The 25,399-nt window shown below is 33.4% G+C and overlaps 2 protein-coding genes across 3 annotated transcripts; one reads left to right on the top strand and one right to left on the bottom strand.

Moving 5' to 3' along the window:
- The first annotated feature begins 2,456 nt into the window (after positions 1-2,456).
- RpL28 (ribosomal protein L28) lies at positions 2,457-3,108 on the top strand. The gene has a single exon (XM_088239687.1). The coding sequence runs from the start codon at positions 2,607-2,609 to the stop codon at positions 3,024-3,026; it is 420 nt and encodes a 139-aa protein (XP_088095813.1). The 5' UTR covers positions 2,457-2,606; the 3' UTR covers positions 3,027-3,108.
- A 7,746-nt stretch (positions 3,109-10,854) lies between these two features.
- On the bottom strand, positions 10,855-25,056 carry ktub (Tub domain-containing protein ktub). Of its 2 annotated transcripts, none has more exons than XM_088239686.1 (8): positions 24,811-25,056; positions 24,519-24,621; positions 21,829-21,918; positions 15,355-15,581; positions 14,439-14,625; positions 13,437-13,639; positions 11,858-12,078; positions 10,855-11,374 (listed from the first exon to the last, which is right to left on the bottom strand). In XM_088239686.1, the coding sequence occupies exons 1-8, from the start codon at positions 24,850-24,852 to the stop codon at positions 11,191-11,193; spliced, it is 1,257 nt and encodes a 418-aa protein (XP_088095812.1). In that variant the 5' UTR covers positions 24,853-25,056; the 3' UTR covers positions 10,855-11,190. The 2 variants fall into 2 exon arrangements, with proteins under 2 accessions (XP_088095812.1, XP_088095811.1); XM_088239685.1 differs by having other exon boundaries at positions 24,495-24,621; positions 24,811-25,048.
- Between the last annotated feature and the right edge of the window lie 343 nt (positions 25,057-25,399).

Genomic DNA, 25,399 nt, shown 5'->3' with positions numbered 1-25,399 from the left:
ACAAATAAGCTAGTATTCAATATTCCACACACATTATACATATCATATTTGTTCAAAAATCTTTTTTTTTAATAAAAATAAATATTTGAGTTCTTATGATTTACCCAAATATTTAATTTTGAGGGCCATTTTCAACAAGTTGTAAATAACTCACTATTAGAAAATGGGAATCGAGTTGGGGTAGAGTGGGATTCGAACCACGGACTTTTGGTCCGTGAGTCCGAGACACTAGCTACAGGACCACAACCCGATTCACATCTGTACATATTAAATAAATTTTATTGCGCTACTTTCTCAACCTAATTTTGTTTTCAACAAATATGTTATATAGATGCATACTTTTTTTTAATGAGTTTAATGTTTTTTTTCCTATTCTTTGGGTTTTTAATTTATTCTGCAATGGGTTTTAAACATAATTTTCCCATACACATTTCTGTTGCTTTGTTTAAGAATATTTTTCCTTAGTTTTCGAATACATATAATAACAGCCAATGTAATAAATAAAAATGATTAAATTTTTAGCTGAGAAAGTAATACGACATTGTAAAGCCATCTTGCACACATTTTTACAACAATATAACAATATAAGCGTCCTTGAGGTGACAACAAAATAAATTATTTTAATTAAATTACAAATTTAAAAGCTTCAATTAAATTAACTTAACAATAGAATCACCATGTAAAGCACCCTTGAAGTATTTTATTACGAAAATGGCGCTATATAAGTTATCCATAATAAATAAATAAAAATAAATAGATTAGCGCCCTTGAGGTGATTTTCACAAAAATGGCGCTATATAAATTATCCAAACATTATTATTATTATTAAATGATTCAAAATGGTGTACATTAAATTATTATAATCATGTGGATCATTACCAATATGGAAATATCAGCTTTTTTTAAAACATGTTTAAAGTAATGATAGGTCTATGAAATACTATTCAGTAAAAATAAAAAATAAAGTCTCCTCATTGGTGTAGCATAAAAAATATTTTTAAATGAGTAATTTTGAATTCCCACAAAAACGGTCATTGCATTGGCCGCTCCCCTAATACGTCACAATTCATGTCGTCACAACTATCAGTCGCGTTTTTCTAGTGACATATTTTCTTTTTTAAAGATACATGTAAACATTTCTCCACAATTGATTTTGAAAATACAATTAATTATTCTAAATCCATTTCATATTTTTATCAGAATTCGTAGTATGTGATATTTCCCTATTGTTTCAACATATATAAATAATCATTGTCTGATTCAAACATTATATAATATGCACTACTCTTGTCTCATTATTTTACTACTTAGGACATAAATACAATTTATAATCATGCTGCTAATATGTCAAATATATAAATACCTGTAGGTATATTATAAATAACAATTATCACTTTATAAAACCACATGCGCAAAAATAATTCAAAACTACACTACACTCTATTTTTTGACAAAAAAACTATCACTTTAATGACTTATTTTGGGCCATCTTTAAATGCATAATTATAATTGCAATAAATATTTTTCCTGATGAAACACATATATAGTAGTAAAACAGAGCTTTTTTATATATATCTGTATATATATATATATATATATATATACATACCATGTGTGTAAGTAACCTGCTTATATAATAGCTAAAATTTATCAGGTGCCTTATGTTCACAAAACAAAATTGTCTCCAATGTGTTAATGCATATTTTTACGGGAATATATTTTAACTATGTTTATTGTCTACATAATTTATTTCAATAAACTTGATTTTCATTTTTATTCAATCTTTTTATTTCACACAGTAGGTATTTTCATTTTTAACTATTAACGACACCTTGTCATTCCTTACCTTCCCCCTCAGCCGTAAATATTGTTTTGCTTACTCAGCTTGAAATCTTCCGCCATTCTATAACCTCTTTGGCCACTGGGACTCAATACATTGCGTGTTGTCACACTTCTCGAAGATTAAAAAGGGAAAAAAAATTACCGTTCCTTTATTAGATTTCCTTGATTTTTTTACGCTGGCAGTACCAAATTATTTTGTGATTGGTTTAGACGAGTTGACAATGCTTCATTTTAATACTGCTTTAAGTTTACGATGAGAGAAATCCTAATAGGACACCGTATTATTTTCCTTTTTGAAAGACTATATTCAATTTTTCCTTACTCCATTCAAAAGAAAATACAGGCTCAAACAAATTTAAAATTAGAAAATTTGTTAAATGATTCATTAATAAAAAATGGAAGCATGATTTTTAGACGAAAAATCATATGCAGAGAGTCCTGTAAATGCCTACACATTATTTATATTACCTTCTATAAATTTGAAATTTATATAGCTTTCTATGAATTAAAATTTTTGCGACCCACAGGTTGATTAGCACTGCTATAAACATTTGTAAAAAGCCACAAAAAAAGAAGAAGATTTACTGGAACCATAGATGCATTTCATTAGAACAATATCCGTTTTTGTCTATGACCACGTGGTGAAATTTGACAGAATCTATGGTTCTTTTTCGTGGAGTTTTGCGAAAGCGTGGTGTGTCAAAATCAAGTCTTGATTTTTGACTATTTTATTACGATATTGTTGACAGTATCTCAAATTTATCATGTCTGCCCACTTATCATGGATGATCATACGCAACAACAACGCCTTCTTGGTGAAGCGGCGCAACATTAAGAAGCCTTTCAGTAAGGAACCCAACAACCTCACTAACTTGAACTCGTTCCGTTACAACGGATTGATCCACAAGAAGAGCATCGGAGTCGTCGACAGTCCCGACAAGAAGGGGTTCACGGTCGTGTACAAGAAGGCGAGCGCGCGTCGCAAGCCCGCCAAGAGCGTCGTCCGCAGGACCTTCAAGTCCGGCTCCAGGAGGGCGCTGCACAAGCTGCGCAGGCTCATCAAGTGCAACAAGTACCGCAGTGACCTCACCAAGGTCGCCCTCCGCCGCGCGTCCGCCGTGCTCCGCTCGCAGCGCCCCATCAAGCCCAAGAAGGCCAAGGCCGCGGCCGCCAAAACTGAATAACTTCATGTTCAGACACTAATATAATTTTATATTTTAAGATAATATTGTATGGCATTTTACAATAAATAAGTGTCTAAAAGCCTCATTGTTTTCATATTGCGTAAATTATTTTTTTGGTGAGAGTGAAATTAATGAACAAGGGAGTAATAACACCCTGTGCTGGGTGTTCTGGTATCTCGGGGAAAGCTGAAATTTTAATTTATCTGTGTTACTCAAAAGTGACATTTTATTTAAATAACAGTCTTCAAGCGGCTTGAGGTTATTGTAAATATTAATAATCTAGAAAGTTTTTATTTAATAAAATATTTAGCCGAACAAGGTTTTGAAGTTGCCTGTCCGTTGCGGTGCATTTTGATTTTCTGAAATGTATGCGAGTAGAAAAGGATAAGAATCTATCATATTCATCGAGACAGTAATTTATTGTAAATTAAGGTACAGATTTTTTGTTGGCAAACTCAGATTTAAAATGAGACTGCCAGATTTGATAGTTTAGTGCCCCAATTATTTGACAAAATCATATTGACTTCTTTTTTCTACATGAATGTTGTCAGTTACTAACTTTCTTCCCGTCACTGTCCCAACCAAACGTGACCCGTTTATAGAGCCACCCGTATGGACTAAAACTATTCTAGGATTATAATCAGTTAGCTACAGTTTACAGCAAGATAACAGCCTGTAGGTACTCAGGTTGAGAATTGCAAATTCAGCGACAAACTGTCCATTACATGTTTGTTGTTTAACCGAACCAAAAATTTGGAATGCTTTTGTTCTATGCAATCGAGTGAAAGGGCATCTCTATAAGCGGGTCGCAAATTATTACTCCGAGGTCCCAATTTGTTGCCTAGGTACGCTGTCGGGATCGGCTCTTCTCATTCTTAGGTTCAGGATGTCGCTTACATCTTGGTCGTTTCTCTGCAGGATTTTGGAGCATGGAGATAGAACCGTCAACTAAAAGTTCCACAGAGCATCCGGGCCTCTGTCGGCTGCCAGCTCCTCAGGTTCGTTTCTTGTAATTTCTGACATGCTCTAGCGATGAACAGTCTGCAAGATCCGGTCAGTCTAGAACCTATCACCTTGTAAAGTAGGCAAGCGTAGATGTTCCAATATAAGTCTGGGAATTTTGAGACAGCAAATGCTATGTATGTCGCACCATTGGGATCACATTGCAACGTCCATTGTCAGGATTAATAAAAGGCGCAATAACACGGAAAAAATCTATTTACATTTGAATTCCTGTGAAAATCTAAGATTCTTGGAGGATTTACGTCATCTGCCTCTCGCTGTCTTTGCCTTTGCAATGAAAGGATTTCCGGGCACAGCGCAGTAAAAACCGTTGGTAGGTGTTTTATAAAATATATTGTTTTGATTATTCCCTCTTAACATTTATTCATGAAGTTCACTTCGTGTTAATTTAATTGAACATAATATGACGAGTGAATGTGGAGAAGGATTATAAAAGAAAAACTAAACAATTTCAATAAATAATTTATTCCTCATTTTCTAATTAAACTAATGGAAACATTTTCCATTTTTAAAACAGTATGTATAAAAGAAATGCCACAATGGTTGTATGATAAGATGCATTCCTTTTACAATGTAAATATATAACTTATACGGTACACAATATTTCTACGATGTCATTTGATCGATTTAAATCAATAATTAAATTAAAGGCACAGTCATTAGATGAAGTGCGAGAGGCAACTTATCTTTCATTTACAAGACTGAATTCACATTTAGATACAATAATTGAGAGTTTTCCTTTTTCAACACACTTTCACCATTGATTCCACGGCATTTTATTATTAGTTATTAGTTGTAAATAGGGCATTAAATGAACACACCAGTAAAGACATTCAGTGGTTTTTGATTTTTTTTTATTTGTTAATAGACTATCAATGTTAAATATATCTATTTTTTTTAAACCACTGAACTTCCTCATTCCTTGAAAATGTCCATGAAAATTAAAATACTTGGGTAAATCACAATAAAAATACATACTCCCTTTTTATTTAAAAAAAATTAATAGATGTATGTATTTTTTAGGACTTATTCATTGTCTTAATTGAGCGTAACTAACACGGTTTAATCCAACTTATTCCAATGATATTATTACATACTATTTACTCGTCCGGTTGAAAGTGATGATCATTATATGGCACTTTTCCGGTGATGGTGATGTCATGTACCAGAAATTGTTGGTTACACACAAATAATTTTAAATACATAATGGTCCGCTCTTGCTCATGATACATATATTCTTAAACATACAATATTATAAACTTCAATTCTCTAAGCATTATTAATGGAATGTATTAAATAAATACGCACAACCGATACTTCTCAACAGGAAAAATTATAGCAAGCTGATATAAAAGTTTAAGAATATTCCGAAAATTGAAAACAGAAATTGACAAGGTTTCTTATTTGCATAAATTTGGTATAGGAACTAATATTTTTGGTGGATAGTAAATTAAAATAAAGCGATGGACAACGATAAATACTATGTAGTTTCATTCGTCAGTGACAAAAATTGTGTTTCAATAATTTCCGTAAAAATTATGCAAATACAATCATAAATCTAGGGCTACAAAATATAAAATAATAACCTAAAAAATCACCGATTATCCTCGCATTAGCAACAACATAAATATAAACACAATACTCACTAAACGACTAGATCTTTGTGCTCGATATTATAATAGGTACATTAAATAATACTTAGTAAAAATGGTTTTGTTCCATGATGATTACAAATATAAGTGTTTCGTAGCTCACTATTTGCCTCGGTAACAGATTATAACGATTATTGAAACTGTTATGTTTGTTTGCGCAAGCATGTTATGTACACACCAAACGACAATGCGGTTTGGTGATAAACATGTTTTTTTGTTACTGTTTTTTTAAAAATTGCAGTTGAACGATATGAAGAGTAAATGATATGTTCAAAATAATTTTATTGTAATTTTAGTTATTTTCTAAGTATAACAAATAGGCCCTATTTATCTCAAACTCGATAATCAGAATTGTTACAATTTTGTGAGTAACAGTACAATCAATATTCTTTTACAAAAATAATGCTTTTTTACATATTAAATAAACATATTTTTTATTTAGATAAAATTATTGTAAAATAAATTTAAACAGTGTAAATATTTGACTATGGAGATAAATGAATATGATTATGCTGCGAACGTGTGAATGAGGAATTTCATTTATATAATTTGTGTTGATATGAATAACCCGCTTATAATTTAAGCTCACATCATTACACACTATAAATATTATGTACATAAATACATATGATTTTAACGCAGGCACATTAAATTCTTTTTAATATTACAATGAAGATTCTACCTACTACAATTACATAAACATATTCTATTCTGGGGGTCGGTGCTAATTCAATACATATACATTTGACTTACACAAAGAAGTACACAATATTTCGACCGATGTGTATCCGGGGAAATGTTTACATGTAGCCAAATATTTAAGTACGCGGAAAAGATAGACAAATATGTATGTATGATCCGATAAACATTCTGCTTATATTTTCTTTCTACTTTCTTTGATATCTTTCAAACTAGATGAATATATTAAAAAATGAATACTTTTTAATACGCAGTTTTAGGTCACAACATAATGTATTGATTAGCAAATCGACAAAGACAACAAAAGAGCAAAGTGAACACAATAAGTAAAAATACATTTAATAAAGGAACGGAGAATAGTACAAAAACATCAGCTAATGAACTTTATTTTAATTTTAATAAAATAAACTAATACCTCGGATATTTGTGTAAGTAAGATATTGATAAAATATCACTAAATGTACTTGTTGAAGAAATTCATGCAATTTATTTCAAAATCAATATTAATAGAGTTCCTTAGAGATGTTATTTTTGAAAATATGTATTATACTATAGAAGAAGAAGAATGGCGGCCATAACACCATTTATATGTACATATAATTGCTTATTACTGGAGACTGCAAGTTGACTACATGCATAGGTGTAAAGGGAAATACATAAATCATAGAAAACAATATTAATACTACATATATAGGAATGTTATAAAATGACAAGAAAGCAATATTGTATAGGTATTTCTAAAATAATCTACATGTACACACTTCTAGATACATATATGAATAAATTTGTATATAAAATCCATTGAGCATATATTTGTGGCTTATATTGACACTAAATTTGTGCAAAACATAAAGTTGCACAAAATGTCACAGACTTTTGCATTTCGCACGATGGAAATGAGTGTTCATGTTACCGGAAATGTATGAAATACAGCACTATATAAAATTCCTAGGAAATATATTTAATACCCAAAATTGTCAGGAAACATGTTTAATAAAACCCGCTATACACATTTTCTATGAAATTGACTTATTTGCTCTAGTGGAAATGTGTATATAACATTTACATTTAGGGTAAAAGAAATACACAAGTGGCTAAAGATTTCCAACTATCAACACGATGTTGATAAGGTTTATACTATCATAACTTCTGTGACAGCCATACTAGAGAAGTATTGAATCAAATATATGTTGTAAAATGTGACTATCTCAGCGCATTCATTTTTGAATATCTCCCAAATTGATACAATAAATTGACACATTCATAAAATGAACATTTTTATAAACTAGAAACACGTGTAAACATTTAATTTATGTTTGCTTCTTCATCTCAGATGGAACGTATAAAATCAGCAAACTATCTCCAGGTCAAGCGTATGATGGACTAAAATATAACATTCCCTAAAACATAAGCCAGTAAAAAAGTTGTGTTAATGTTTGAGTTAAATCATTTTTTACCTTAAAACAATAAATGTTGCGATAATTTAACAATGTTTTATGTCTATTTAGTTTTTAAATAAAGTAAATAATATTTGTTGTGAATATAAATTGCGCACACGTGGGTAATTGATTTTGACAAAAAAAATTGTTTTTACAATTTTAAAATTCTTACATTTTAAAAATATAATATTTTAATTAAAAATATTTAACGACGGTCCGTTTTTTCCTAAACAACGCTGTTTCCCTGCAGATTCATATATCTTCACCTATTATTCTGACTTTTGACATGTCTTCAAGTTTTTGTTGAATTTGGTCATATTTTTCTCTGTCTTCCTGGTTTCATCCATTTGCTCTACACGCCCGAACCGACACAGCATTCTTTTCTTGATTTTGCGAGGATCTCAAAATTTGCGCTCTATCGTGCATCACTCACTCTCATACACGGGGGTCGGCATCATTGTGAAATTAAGGTCATTCGAGGGACATTTTGCCAGACTAAGAGACCTCGCCGAGCCCACGCGATGTACACAGATACAGATGATATAGAGAGAATCGCCGGCGACCGGATGCAGAAAGCGCAGGACAGAAATGTACGGAGGACTATGTCCACCATTAGACAAGAATGGCTCTATGCTGATGTGATGATGATTATGAGATTTATCCTAACAACTTACAACAAGTGACACACTTAGGTAATTCACATGACAAAATTAAACATTACATATATGGTTAGTGAGATTTATATAGTTGTAACTTTCCACCGACAGTTGTTAGCAGCTGTGGAAAGTGGAAATTATCAGCAGTGGCAGGAAAACAGCGATAAGACGTTCCAAAAGTGGAAAAAAGCCACGAGCAAATTTATGCAATTGATCAAACTGTTTGAAGACTCCAACAATTTTGGGATATATCACATTACTACAGTATGTTGTATGTTGTTACGATGAGCTAGCTAGGTCTCCAGGCAAAGTTTGAAGACCCCTTGATCGCGCCACTCGCCAGATAGCAAATGGACGCTCGAATTTTGCTTGTTTTACTGGTTCGTGGATTTGGCGTTGCTATGCGTTATCTTTAGTTACTTTGCCACTAAACCCCAATACGAATGAATGAACCTACCTTGTACTGGGATTCTTCCAACCTTAATGTTCGAACTTCTCTCTCACGGCAGGATCTATCAGATCCTGTGGTCAGATCGCCGATTGGCGGTTTCTTGATTATTGATTCATACAATAACACGAAACAGTGTATTAGAATGACTTATTTGATAGCTAAAATAAAATGTTAGCAATCATGCTGAAAATATCAAAATCACATGTACATTCGGTGACAGTTCAGTTGTCATCAGACTGGTCTCTGGAGAGAAAAATATTGTATCCACAGTAGGATAATTACAACATTTTCACTAGGGCTCAGTAGGTAGCAATAAATTTAACACAGCAACCTAGTAAATGTGCAATACACAATAAACATAGTACATGTGGCGCAACCACCCCTGGTGTACAGCATTCAAATACATTCTCTATATCTCTAAAAATTTGGTTTTCTTTTTTTTTTATACACATTTCATAAACAAGATTTGTATTTATAATTTTAAGACACGAGAAAGATTAAAATTTAATTTGGAAAAGTTATCAGAATCTCACAGAAATGATTATTTGTACTGAAATATATATATAAAACTATGATTTTGATATAGAAGAAGATCTATAACTTGTGTAATCGAGGAATGCGGTGAAGTGACCAGCACATGTTTATACAATACACCGAACTTCCTTACTTACTTACTTACAAACGAGTAATTAACATAAATCACATTTCCAGAAAAATTCCAAATGGTAAAACAGACATATTATTATGTATTTATATTCTTAACTAGTTCACCAGTCGTTTGTTATACATAGAACATACGTACTCCTTTCTTTTACTGTACATTAATTCTGCTAGTGGTGGAAATAAAAGTACATCAGTCCGCAGTTCATGTTCCGAGCGGTACAAGGAAAAAAATACATTTTATCATCACCACTCTTAAAGTATCAGGTTATGTATTTCATCAGCCCTCGAGCCGTTTTTCCAGACAAAGTGGCGCAGTTGGTTAGATGGCCAATCTAAAAAACTGGCATTGTGGGTTCGATTTCCGCCAAATGCAAAAAAAAACCAAAAATGATTCTCAATCGAGGACCGTTGTCACAAAGCAAAATATCTACAACGAGTAACATTTTCAGGAGAAGGTTTATTTATGATTAAAAGATAACTACTAGGATTTGAACAAAAATACTTTTTTTTAGAAATGTATCCTAAATCATATACTGAAAATCAGCAATATAGAATGAGTGGAACTATTCAATAAAATATTCAATCTTTCCGAATTTAAACTAAAATGATATACATATTTTGCGATAGGAATGTATAGAAAAGATGATTTGCGTTAGGAATAGAACATATTAGCTTACCTCGGTGTGAAATCATTATTAACAATTGTTTTGTTGAATTTTAGATGCCTACATATACCTATGTATATAGGTAGTGGCGTGCGTTCCATATGAGCACATAAGCAGTGCCCACAATACTACTACAATTTTATTAAAACAATAACAAAAAATAATATAAAATATTATTTACTATTTTTAATTTTATATGCCTACATATACCCATGTATATGGGTATGTTATTTCTGAAATATTTTCACATATTATTAAACAATTAAATGATAATTCAATACAATTCGACTAGCTACAACTTCGCACATATAAAAACGTTTTGCTAAAATTTTATTTCACCAATCGATAAATCTCATATAGAAGAATCGATTTCTGTCACTAAACACATTTTGGTTTTTTGTAGACATTTCGCTTTGTGAAAACAATCCGAGTGTTGTGGTGTAATTTTTAAAACTTCTTTCCATATCCCCCCCCTCCCACCAGCTGACGAGCTTCCGATACAAGAGAGTTAGCGGGAACTTTTTTTTAGACAAATTACAAGGAATCAATACAAGTTAATGTATTTTTTTTAATTCAATCATTTTTGTATTCTCTTTGTCCAGGCGAATGAACAATACAGTTCCGTGTGTGATATAGAACGAGAACCCTGGACAAGGAAATCCAGGAGAGATAAGTCCGCCTCATTGAGTAGCGGTTGACGTAGTAGGGTGGACATGAAACGCCGATTTTAAAGGTTGTTCAAACTGCTATATCTCACTGTCCCCGGACTGGCACCTCCGTGTAAGAGATGATCGAAATACGCTGCATTTGAAATAATTAGCGTTTTTGTATTGAACACCGCGCATTCCACCACTAAATGAATGCAGTATTGAATATATTACATTTAATAATACTGAACGTAGTACGGTTTTGGCCATCACTCGCAAGCTAACTTCCCGTCGAAGCTACTGAGCGCTATGGCGAACGCTTGCAGAGCGCACAGCGGGTAGCGGTAGTCCATAGTGAACACGTCCTCCGAGATTCTCCCAAACTGCATCACCACGTAGTCCGAGTCCGAGTCGTGGACTATTTGGAAGTTCTTCACACTGGCTTGAGTCACTCTGGGGAAGAACATTCGCAAATTTTATATGTGAAAATTTAATCATTTCAAGTACACATCATCGAAGAAAAATAAAATACTGAAAATTTCACTACTCGATTAATGCTTAAGTTGAGTCCAGGCGGATGAATAATACAGTTCTGAATGTGAAATGGAACCAGAACCCTGGACTAGTGTTTCGGACTCGATACCTACTCGACAGTAAAAATCCTAAAAAGAAAATTAAAGAAGAAAGTTCCGAGGAGGGCGACTAAAAGGTACTTTCTCTAAGGAATGAAATATATAACGATCGATTAAGAGAGCTTAGTTTGAGCACATTGGAAGAGCGAAGGCGGTGTGCAGTGACTCGATTGAAACATTAAAAATCTTAACAGAGCAATATAATGTACCGAAGTTAAAAAAATCAGTTGGTAAAATGTATAAAATGAAGGCACAAATCATCAGTTTAATTGAGCATTCCTTTTCTCATTATCTCTGAGCTTACCTGCCGTGGAAGTTGAGAACGTAGGACTGCGTGTCGTCATTCCACACGGGCGTCTTGTTGTGCAGCTCGATGAGGTCGTCCGTGTTGCGCGCCTTCCAGCGCTCCAGGAGCGTCTCCGAGTCGTCGGCCGGACTCACGGCCACGCGCTGCCGCTCGAGCGTCATGCCGGGTAGCAGAACCGTCATCTTGCGCGGGCCCTTGAAGCCCAGAACGTTGGTGTCCTGCGAGAAGGGAGCCACAATATCTGATAGGTTTTTAGGGCCAGACTGTGTTTTTGAAAGGGAATTTTGCGAGCGTTTTATTGGGTCTTGGGTCCGGATCTGTTAGGTTAGGGTTTACTGGTACTGTCTTGATAATTTAATATACGTGTGTAGCGTGTTCGAATATTGATTAACTTAATGTTTAAATGTTTTTGAATACAATCTTCTAGTTTGCAAGTAAACATCCAAACTAAATTAGTATGTTTACTCAGTTCATTGACCACCGACACATTAACATTCATGTATTTTGGAATGTGAATTGTTTATCATTTATTCTTTAAATGTTAAAATAGGTATATGTAATTGCTGGTTGGCATTTTTCATTCTTGCTGGAGTGCGATACGGCTGTTGGAATCTTGAATTTCATAGAGGAAAACTGGAAATAAGACGAATGTACTGGCCAAGCGACATCCCGGGTAAATGGCTGCGGTCCCGAATCGGAACTAACACTGTATTTCTTAACTGTCATACAGGGAAACTAGAATAACGTATGCAAAAATTTGCCAGTTGATGCGCCGCCCTTCAATTAATAAATGCATTTGTAGTGTCTAGAGTCGATTATTGTAATGGTATATGTACAGGTCTACCGATGAACAAAACGACTCGCCTACAGTCTGTATTGAATGCTGCAGCGAGACTCATTTTCGGAATCTCTAAGTTCAGTCATATCACTCCACTACTTCGGAAATTACACTGGCTACGTTTTCGGCAGAGGGTGGAATACAAACTCTGTTGGCTTATGTATAAATCACTGCACAACTCTGCTCCAGGATATTTAAGGGAACTATGCATTTCAGATGAACTAGCTCACGGGCATCTTACGCTTAGAACAGCTACGGCGAGAGAAAAGGTTATTATACCTCTACGCAAACAGCGCACTATGTTTGGTGAACGCACATTTGCGATCGCAGGCCCTATGGCATGGAATGCTCTCCCATCAGAGGTGCGAGACTGTGAGAGTGAAGCGATGTTTTAGAAAAAACTTAAAACCCACTTGATCTCTAAATAATTTGAATAAATCCGTAGCATGTGATAGCAAAATAATTTTGAAAAATTAAATTACAAATTTAAAAGCTTCAATTAATTCAAAATTAAATTACAACAAAAATGGCGCTATATAAGTTATCCATAATAATAATAATACTGCAGTGAGAGTGCATGGTAAAAACCTTTTGAATTTTATAATTTTTCGCAGACTGATTGTAAAGATTTTGCTACACCAGCATATAAAAAGCACGAAAGGAAGATAGCAGTTATTATAAACATTTTCAGGAAAAGTCGAGCGTATTAATATTGCACCGCATAAGCGGCACACTCACGTAAATGACAGCTGCGAGTTCCTGGCGACAGTGGAGTTGGTCCCCTCGCTTGCGGAAGGCCTTCCCGTTGTCGTACACCGTGAAGGCGGTCCCCAGCAAATTGGAGCGCAGTTTGCCCGTGTAGCTCTCCGCATTTCGCGTCAGGTCCGTGGGGTCCGTGGATATTAGGTAGTTGGATGTGGTAGATTTCTTTCTTTTCCGACCTGAAACCACAATCCTCGTATATCAAGTAAAAAGGTGCCCCGGATACTCTCTCGATTTAGCAAATATCAAAAGTTACATCGCTCATACATATCAGTGAATAGAAGAATGGTCACGCAAAAGAGAGTGAACAGACAGAAAGAGGACGGCCGAGGAATTTCTGCCTCACCTAGATTCTTACTGAGACAGTGGCCTCTCCGAAAAACAGACCCAACAATGTTAGTGTTAATAAGCTCAGTCTAAAAGAACAATGTGATGTGTAAATATGGAAAGCCAAATATTGCTTTCAGATTGTACCAGCCATTATTTCCAGCGAGAATGCCGGATTACATATTATTCTCAGGAAACATTTTTACAAGTTGATTTCTGGAAGTCTATACGAGGTGTGTTGAAACAAAGACAGCATTCTCCACATTTTTCGTTCCGAGTAATATGCAATAAATGGTTTTATTAGTACTTTTCCCAGACAATAATTAATTATTTTAGTAAATAATTGCTGTCCGAAGTTGCTCTCTGTGTATATTTTTAGTTTTTCCATACATATGGGCAATTTAGCAGATATTTTCTTTCTATGAATAAGTTTTCAGCAGTAATGTTATTCAACCCGATATTCGCAGTCTACTTTATGTAACCCATAAAGTAATACCGAATACAATTATAAATTAAATAAATATGAACGGAAGTATATATCAAAGAGCTATTTATTCAAGTTAAGAACAGCCTTCTTTGCATTTGAATCCGGAAAGCAAACTTCGAAGTACGTTAGATCCATGTACATTTAGTAGAGAATAAGTAAATTACCGGCCAGTAAGAAGACCTTCTTGGCGTAGTCCCTCTCTAGGTGCAGGAAGTAGGTGGGGTACATGCCGCGGTCCATGCCCTTGCGGTCGCGCGTGATGCGACACTTGTACAGCGCGCCCTGCAGCGCCGGCAGCAGCACGAACCTCTCCACCGTCCCCTCCACCACTCCTTCCAGCTCCGAGGGGTTCTGGACCAGAGGCGAATTGTTCATATAAGAAATTAAGCGCAGATTACCATTATCTTTCACTATCGATAATAATGATTTGTAGTTATTCCTTTTTTAGAAACAAAAATAAAATAATAGTTTTTTATTTTAAATCGCAGTCATCATTTGTAAAAATGAATAAGTCCTCGATTTTGTTGGCAGCAGCTGAGAATATGTCGTTTTACACAGAACCACTCGAAAAATAGCCACATATAATATATTACTTATATATTGAGGCGTGTTAAAACAAAGAAAGCATTCTCCACATTTTTCATTTTGAGTAATATGAAATAAATACTTTTTTAGTATTTTTCCCAGACTGCAAGGATAATTTATTATTTTAGTTAATAATTGTTGCCTGAAGTTAAATTTTACTGCAATTTATCAGTAAACGATTTAAGTTTCTTGTAGGTTTTTGATCTGTAATGTAAAGGAGACAGTTGTTGGTGTTTCGGAACTAAATGCATTGAATTAAAAATGCACAAGATACTGTAATCTATGCTACGAAACCTTTGCAGTTGTCAAAAGTATTTTTGTTTCTCTATCCATCGCCATAAGTAACTCATTTCAAACCAATGGTGGAGATTGCCGTCTTTGTTTTAATATTCCTCGTATACACGTAGGTACAAATTTACGATCATTTTTTGTAGCTTACCTATAAAAAAAGTTACCGCTCGCTACTGATCTGAACAAGTGCAAGCGGATACTGACCTCGGTAGTGTTGGAGTGCTGGAAGGCTCTGGCGGGAGGGTTGGGGGCCACGGGAGCGCTGTGCACCTCCTCTGCGCTCACACTCTGCAGCACCCCCCCTCCCTGGGCCACAGGGCGGCTTTCTTCCTCTTCCTCCTCATCTGGGGCACTCTCATCGGCTCCCCCCGATAGTCCGGTGCGCCCGAGTCGCTCCTCGACACTCATCACTTCTATTTGGTTTCCTAAATCTGAAAAACACACCAGGAAAGAAAAAAACACACTTAGTTTCTTCATTATTTGGGCATTTTTTTTTTATTTCTTTGTACCTTAGCTTCTTTCCGTGTCCTGTTTCTTCTATAATGTTTTTTTAAGTTGTTACCAAACTTTTATATGTACATGATTTTTGTAAAAGTTAGCGATTGTTAAATTTGCGATATCTCCGTTAATACCATGTCCTTCTACGATAATATTAATGTTATTCGGGTAACCCCGGTGAGGTCACATTATTTTTATTATTAATTATAGTTTGTAAGAGAAAAAAAAAGAAAAAAAAAAATATTTCTCAATAATATTCCACAACCAATGATTTTGAAAAAAAAATATCAATAAAACTTCTTGGTTAAGTTTTACTTGGTCTAAGTAGGCATCATCGGGACTGACGCCAGTCATGAAGATGCCATGGTTAAGTCTTGTTACATACATTGTTTATTATTCCCTTTCCGCATCTAAGGTACATAGGGCACAGCATCAATACGCCAATCGCGGCGTATCTCGATAATTATTTATATTACACGAAGGTAAGATGATCAGTCTTACGCTACAGGTGCTAGTCTAAGTAGTATGAAATACTCTAGTGTAAAAACACATTTTTAAATAAATATTTAATGTCGACCATGTTGAATAGAATCGAATTCCAGACCTCTTACGTGGTGGGCAAACGCGCTGACCATTTGACCACGAAGTGGACATTTTTATTATTCATGTGTTTATGTAAACAGTTTCTACAGTCTAATAATATTATAATTTATCGTATTCCAAGTAGATGATTTGATATAATAATGACACGTTTCATCTTTTGAGAGCCCATAATATTTTATATACTAAATTTCCTTTTTTTCTATTTACATTCAAATTATTATTAGTCCGCTATATTATTTAGCTATTTAAATTTCATTAAGTTTAGAGGATTCACAGTTCATCTTACAAAGATCATTACATTGAATTGGAATAGACGCATCTTTAGCAGATGTGCATAAACATATTTTTAAAATATTGTTCTTCCTTTAAAAAAATCATCATCATTAAGTGGTTTTAAAATGAATTGTTCATATGTAAAATGATTGTCACTATGCTGAGTTTTATTTGTTACAACTTTTAATAATTTCGCCGTGATCGTAGAACGACGCACGTGATTTTCTTCAACTTTACGTGAGAGCGGTTTAAAATATTTTTTGACACAACTTGATAAGCACAAAAGTATACCATTTGATACTTAGATTAGTTATGTATGTTTATATTTTTTCAAGCCTAGAATATAAAGTTTTTATTTGACCTTTCCAAGATCTAATATAAAAGAAAGTTAATGTTGCGTTTTTCTCATATCTATCATTGTTCTATGATCACGACGGTTTGTCAATTTAGTCCTTAAACACACAATGACAACCGGAACATGTTATCTTGTATCTAGCCGTGTGGCAGATTATTACAACTGATATTAAAGGCAACCGAAATATGACAACTGATATTAAAGGCAACCGAGCTCGTCCGTTCCATTCTGTGGCTATACTTTACTATCTATCGAGCACGCCGGAACCTCTTTTTACAAGGTTTCCAAATAACACGGTACAAATTTAAAATGCTTAGTAGTAATATGGTTATCATCATCATCATCATACCTCTGTCCGCACTCGATGGTGCATAGGGCACTGCATCAGTACAGTAAACGCGGTGTATATGGGTCATCCGTTGCATAAAGATGAGGTGATCAGCCCTACGCTTCAGGCGCTAGTCCAGAAACATGAAGTATTGCGGTGTAGAACCACCCTATTAATCAATATTTTATGTCGACCTTCCCAGGAATCGAATCCGGGACCTCGAGCGTGGCGGGCGAATGCGCCAACCACTACGCTATGAGGCAGACTCGTCTCCGCTGGATTTCCTTATTTAGGATTTTTACCTGAGAGTGGCCATCGAGTGGAAAGCTTCCGGTTCAATTTCACACCGCATGACTGTATTCTTAATCCACTCGGACACAGGGGACATAATATAATAATTATAATAAAGCTTTTTTTATGGAAATATTACACAGGCTCCAGACATCTCAAGCGGAGAAAGTGATGTCGTACTAAATGTGCGTGAACCGGTACATCTATTGTCTGATAGTAATAGTGAATAATCTTAGTTACGATTTTTTTTAGTATTTTGTTATCATGTTATATTTTTCAATAGAATTTCATTTTTTCTTTTTAATCCTGAATTGATTTTTTACAATCTTCTTCTTTTTATAGTATACTTTTACATCGTACGCTTAAAATATATCTACCATGGAAAAAGAGGTTCCGGTGTATTAAAATAAATTTGTCAATCTACATAGTTGCCTTATCGGACCTCTGAGTTAGGGAAAATACACATCAAATATGCATGTTTGTTTTTGATAAAGAAAATCTGCTATTAGGTCAGAATTTAATTCAGGCAGAGAAAAACTAAACAAACTCTGGCGCTGACCAAACACTAGATTCGGAGATTGTGCTTTTGCCATTGCCGGCTCCTCTGCCTCGAACCAATGAGGAAGTTCAGTGGTTTATTAAAAATATTTTATTTGTTAATAGATATTAAACAATACTATTTTATATTGTTTTTACAAATTTTGTGTTTTTATTTAATATTTATTTAGTGTTATATTTTCTCAATTTTTAAAATTGTTTAATTTTTTATTTATTTTATTATTTGGTTTTGCATTTTATGTTTTATTTTTATGTTATTTTGTAAACTTGCCAAACACAAGAGCTAGACTCTTTTTTGGCAAGTATAACCTTAAGTGTTCCATTTTTCTACTGAATGTATTGTTTATTTATGCTAATAAAGGTTTAAAAAAAAAAAAAAAATTATATGTGTATATATATATAGTATTATCAGCGCTATGATTTTTAAAAGTTTTGTATTGCTGAAATTACTCGGCATGTGACATCAGAGGTTCTCTTCCGCTTATTCTCGGTCAGTTCTGCCGATTGGTCCTTTGACGGCAAGTAAACCGGATATCTTTCACAGCTCTCTTATCATTGGTTGATTCAAATGAAACTAGTGAGGCCGTTCAAAGTAGTTCTTTTTATGATTTTTTTGTACATTTTCAAGAAACTTTGCAGTGTAATTTAATGCTCTAATTTTTACTGTCCGCAAGAAAACCTTTTTTGAATACAATTTCCTGCAGGGCTGAAGTTCCTCATTGCCTTCGCACTTGCAAATCATCGGCAGTCCCAGTCAGTTCAGATCTCAACTGAAATCTCACGTCTTTCATATAAATAACGTACCCCCAATTTTAAAATCAGAAAGTATAACATCGCCGGTGATACTGCAATACCGCGCAACTATTAAATTAATTTGTTGGCAGGAGATCCTAAAAAGCGTTCCGTCAATATATTACTTACGATTTTAAACAATCAAAAACACTAATGGAGTATCAGAAAAATTATCATTACTTGGACTAAAAATAGCAATAATTAAAAACTAACAGCTCTTAGATCACCAATTGAAAATTTGCTGATAATATTATTGATATTGGTGAAACAAAAAATGTATGAGGTAACATTAACTATCCACAGAGGTGATATAGTATTATGTATGAGGCGCTAAATGGCATCGGCACGGAGTAAAGTAGCGGAGATGTTTGACTATATTACAAAATATCAATATATTTGCATGTGTATAGAACACAATTATTGACCTTGTCAATCATTTCCAACAGGATGGAGATTGTGACATCATGTTTTTCAATATATTCTATTTCATTGTTACATTTCAATGCTTGCCGGCATGAAAGGAAACAGATGTCATAACAGAAAAGGCTTACTTTATTTTGGTATTATTAACAAATGCCATTATAATATAACAAATTAAAAATGTAAAAGAATCGCTTTTTTGAGCTTCAAATATTTACAAATGTCAGGAAAACATGCGGTGGCAGAGCAGATGAATAGGTATTTAAACATATTTATTTCTTTCACTCTCTCATAGATCTGTGCAAAAATATAACCGCATGTCGGACTGATTATGCCTAGCTAAAACCGAGGTCTTGTATTACCGATTTCCGCACCCCAAAGTTGAACCGGTTTCGCTTTTTTTTTAAAGAAGATTATCAGAATAAAATTTTCTGTGTTGCTACTGTTAGTTAATATGAATTTTTCAGAAAACAACCACATCTTATATTGAATGAAACCTCGTACAAATTCAGAATGTATGAGGTGGCATTCATTTTCGTGACATTTTGACATCATGGAATTTTCAGAAGGTGATTATTACAGTTTTGTTTTAATGAAAGTGGCCTGGCTGTTTTAAGCGGAACATAGAATTGACCTTCCTAAACTCGATACCATTAATATCGCATTTTTCCATAACTGTGGACTGGCTGCTCTCTCCATAACTACGTTCGATTTTATTGATCAAATTAACATTTCACTGCTGCATTATTTTTTAGTTTTTTTTAACACAACCACAGATGCGCGCCTAAAAACCAGATAACTGAAATATTGGTGATTTCTAATCAGAAGTTGAGCAACTAAAATGGAAGAGCGTAGATTTAATATTATTGTTGTGGTTTGGGAATGCATTTTTTGTGCCCTTTTCTTTAGTTATCAACTGCCATTGTAAGGTTAAGTGTTGCACTTAATATTGTAAAGCTTTCTTGGCCACCTGTTATCGCAACAAGCTATTATGTTTTGCCTATTAATAAAGCCTAACCTAAAGGTAATTTATTCTTTTCACACATTTATTAAGTACTTTCACTAAAAAACTTGCAATTTCATTTTTATTGTAAAAATAATTTTAAAAAACACACTTCAAGTTCAACTATGGTCCAATTGTTTACTTCAAACTCTAGACAAGAAGCGATGGATTTTCCTCGGCTTCAGAATCTTCATTGAACTTTTCAAACATTGAAGAGAGCATCGAAGATAAATCAAACCACGAGTTCCTGAATAACAGTTACTTTTATGCAAGAGAGGAATTTGTGGTGTTTATTTAAGAAGGAGAATATTGGCCCTTAAGATTTTATTTAAGATTTATTAAGCCCTTATTATTAAGATTTTATTAATTATTTAAAAAAGAATATTAAAATATCCATAAGTAAGCCAAAGCAGAATAGCACCAAAAGCGAGTTTTTCCAAGTGCTTAAGCTCGAAGGCATATATGATAAACCCAACAAATAAATTAATTGATGATTTATCTCAGAATGTTTGAGTTTGAAAATTTTCATTGATTTCAATAATTAACTCTTTATGTAGATTTCATATAATTTAAATACTTTTAATTTCTTTTGGTGTAATTGGTGTTAAAATTACTAAATAAATACTTTTTATCGTAGGCTTTGCCATATCTGTGTTTTATTAAGATTGTTAACTACTCCATAATACAGTTGTGTACTTCATAACAACTATGGTTTAAAGTTTTTTTTAAATATCTGTACCTTAGAGGATAAGACACGGGAGTCCATTTTTTGTCGTTTTGAAGTGAAAAAATGATGCTTTAAAATGAAGTAAAAATCTGAAATCCATTTTGTTTTAATGCGAAAAACATCAGTAGTCCCAGAAACGCTATTTTAATGTATTATAATTGTAAAATAATCATAATTTTACATTGAAAATTCTTTATAAATTAAAATGATCTCATAATAAGAAAACAATAATTAATAACCAAATAAACAATATTTCTTTTAGTCCTCTCCTGTCTAACTTCGAAAATAATGATATCAAATTACCACTCGTGTAAGGAAAAACGACTTGATTTATTGGGTCCACGTGTAGTATTTAGTGGACATGATAAAAATAAAAAAAGGAATCAATTCATTAGTTACGTAAACCTTGACGAAGAAGCTTGTTTGCTTCGAAACCGGTCGGTGGAAAATAAAAAATTAGTGGTCAAAAGCAAAGTTGTTTTATTTATTTTATTAAAATGATCTCACTCGGTTCAGAAGTTATGATGTTTTGGAAATTGGACGACCACAAAATCTTGTCTCCTGAACATTTCGTCCAATGTGACTTTCAGGTACGGATATACAAGTTAAACACAGATTAACTAGCTATAACGCTATAATTTATTTTTATCTCCAAGAAAATTTTATCTCCAAAAAGCAGCGTACTTTCGGACCATAGCTGTGTGAAATTACGGTACCTATAATTGTTGTAAGAACTAGATGAGAAGAGTACTCACCAAACATTACAGTAGATTATTATTGCTAATTATTATTATCTAATAAGGATAAATAATTGAATATAAATAACGAACCGTCATATGTTGATATTCTATTGGTCTGCAATGGAATAACTTGATCCGGATTTACAGGAGACATCATAAACTGCATCGGCCCATCGTAACCTGGAAGCAAAATATTACTCATCAACATTAATATGCACCCAATAAGCCATTCATTGTCCCGTTATATCACAACTGTCCAAATTGTGTACTTAAATAATGGTAATACTGACTGAATAATTCAATGGAAAAACGAAATTATGAAATGAAGGTCATAATGTATTGTGATGTTAGAAATAACTTAGATTAGTTGTAAACATTTTAGATAACTTTCAAGTTTAATCGTTGAACATATTATATTAACAGTAGATATTTATTTATGAGAACAACCGATATAAAGTAAATATAGAAATTGAAAATATTTTCTGGCGTTTCCTAGTCGGCAAAATAATTTGGGGAACCTTACTCGTGTCTAATGGAAGAATTGAAGAAATACATTATGCACAAACATAAGCAGAATGGTACATGATACACACGGCGAAAGCACTCCCTCCGCCTACCTGAAAACCGTTTTAAAGACCGTAGGTCTTTCTATCAGTTTCGTTCTTACTAAAAAGCGATGTTGTTTTGTCAATAAACGAGTAACTATTTAAAAATTTCAATTTCATAAACCACAATATTAATTGAATTCAATTATTGCTTTCACTGTGAGTTTGGCAAATTATATTGAGGGCTTATGAAATATATACTGTCATTCTTCCTGAGGACCACTTTAATTAACCGTCAAATTCTAATATTTAAGCGGATATTTTATTTTTAATTTATCCCAAGAAACAGTAATTTAATATGCAATAATGGGTCAAGTCTTATGTTTCTCAAATATAATTGTTTTTATATATTATTTATCATTCGCACATTTATAGTACAAACAAAAAAACCACCACGCCGTTTCCCCGTAAGGATAGGCATACATCTTCTCATGCACGCGCGGCAAATTATGCCGACTTTTGACATGTCTATCTTCAAATATTTGTTGAATTTGGTTATGCAATGTCTTTTTTGGTCTTCCTCGTTCTCTGCATCTGTCAATATTCGAATCATAAATCCTTTTAGCCGTTCTTCCGCTGTCCATTCGCTCTACACATCCAAACTGACGCATCACTCCTTTCTGGGTTATGTCGATAATGCTAGTTTCAGCCTTACATAATACACGCACCTATCATACATTATTTTACCACACATTCGCCCGAGAGATCGCATATTGACAGCATTCAGCCTACTTTGACCATTGTTTTTCCAATTCCCTACTTCGCTCCCGTACATAAAAGGTGCATTTATAGATTTAAAAAAAAGCATTCTTCCTAAAAAAAAAAAATCTTGTAAATTGTATTCCTCGGCATGAGATTTCTCAGTGAGGAATACATTAAATAAATTATGTATATTTTTATATCGATGATATGATTAGTATTTTTTTTAATTGTTATTATACTAATTATAATAATAAAATAAGTATATAGTTTTATTTCACTTTTATTTATAAATTTTAGGGAGAGAATCACTTAATTACCCCCGGGCCCGGGACATGGCTGTCGATGGAACTACCAACCAGCGGCCCCTGTTATAGTTTTAATAATTTTTTAATACATGTAATTCAAATACATTTTCATTATAAAACTTCATAAAATTATATAATTTTCCCCGGTTTTTATTATATACATTCAAATAAAACTTAAATTCATACATTTGTTTTTACTTTATACTTAAATTATTTTAATTTAAACTCTTATATTTCCATAATTATATCAAATCATGATTTACAACCCCCGCTTGCACTTGTATATAACATAGAAATTTGTTTTAGTCTCCCACCAGTCTGACGATGTCGGTCACGACGAAACCTGGTCACTGGTAAAAAATTATAAATAAAAGTGGAATAAAACTATGTACGTATTTTTATTATTATAATTAAAATGCAGTTCCACCAAGAAATGTCAGTAGAAAAACTCAATCTGTTATTTTACTACATATGTGAAATATTATTTATACGATATAAATTGAAGGGTCCTCCTCACTGGGGAAACCTGTTCTAAGGAGGACTGTACAATGTTCAAATATGTTTTTGATTTCTTCAATCGTTATTTTCTTTAGCCAGATTTCGATTTCTATTTTGAAATTTTCTGTATCGTTTTTATTTACATCTCAACAATTTTAAAAAAAGACTTAGGTTTAAAAAATCTTTATTATCGTGTCCTCGATTCGAGTGTTAATCATGTATAAGTCATAAGATCTATGTCATACCTAGTGATTTTAGATAAGTAAATATTAGTAGCTCGGTATAACCGACACATTAAAGACATATTGCACAAATAAATAGTACCGAAAAGGAAAAGACACAAATGAGAAGAAAATATCTATAATGATAAGCAAGCATACAAATTCTTTTTTTTTTGTCACATTTAATGTTTTTAATTTATGAAAACTTAATTGGTCTTTTTATGGTAAAAAGTTGTTGTTTTTAATACTTATTTTGTATGACTGTATGTTTTCTGAATAAAATAAAATACTGATTATATTATAATATTAACGGATACATAAATATGCATTGCAGAATTGATTAGTTTAATTGTCAGCGTGATGGATGATAAAAGAATGCAAAATAAACAAAGCAACACAACAAACAAAACAAAAAATGACATTACCATGTAACTCTCTATATCTTGTACCTGATGCGGGTCTATGTTTAGCAGAAGATACTCGGAGATCGTTGGCTTGTACCATGCCAGCATTTTGCCTTTTCTGTCGCATCTTCTGCTCCATTATTTGTCTCTATAAACAAATTAGAAAAACACACCCCTGTTCAGTTGGAATAATTGATAACGCGCGCACCCCCGATATCTCGTAGTCGACTGACAGACGTCACTGCCGGAATTAGGTTGCTACGATATATTAAGAATGTCTCCGAATCGATTGGTATTGTAATAATTTCTGTGTTTGAATAATTGATTGGCCACTTACTTGCTGTTCCATTTTTTGATCTCGCAAATTAAGAGATGTCATTATGAATAAAACTATATTAGAACGAGGCAGTCTTCAGCACTCAGACATTAATAACATGATTTTATAACCATAAAAACTACCAGCATCGTTCTAAGTGAGCCCTAAATCTCTTATCATATATTTCACTTCCAGCAATTCCTTACTAAATAAAACTGAATATTTTGAGTTGAGCACTACCGTTGCCAAGGTAGTTGACGAGGGGCTAGTATGTTAGTAATAGCGACTAGAACCAAAACCACCAGAGGGGGTTGTGCTAGAACCCGACTGCATTTAACTAATATATTTTGTTTTAGACAAATATAACTTTAATTTTATGCACTGCTGTAAACAAAGGAATATAACTACGTTATTTAGACAGCGTATAGTTCAAATTATTAAAATAGAACAAAAAGTTAGTTAGATAGTATACGTCAGTGGATTAGATCAACCCCCCTCAAACCCGTAGAGACGGTGTTTATTAGATATATCACGGGGGCTCAAATTTAATATGGAAAATAACGTATTTATGGGATAGTTTTGGTTATTTGGATAGTGGCGATGAGATAAA

This window comes from Micrasema longulum, unplaced genomic scaffold (assembly GCF_059751315.1).
Source record: "Micrasema longulum isolate JH-2025_06_02 unplaced genomic scaffold, ASM5975131v1 h1tg002224l, whole genome shotgun sequence".
In the NCBI taxonomy this organism is placed as follows: Eukaryota; Metazoa; Arthropoda; class Insecta; order Trichoptera; family Brachycentridae; genus Micrasema; species Micrasema longulum.
This window is presented reverse-complemented; position numbering and strand designations above follow the sequence as displayed.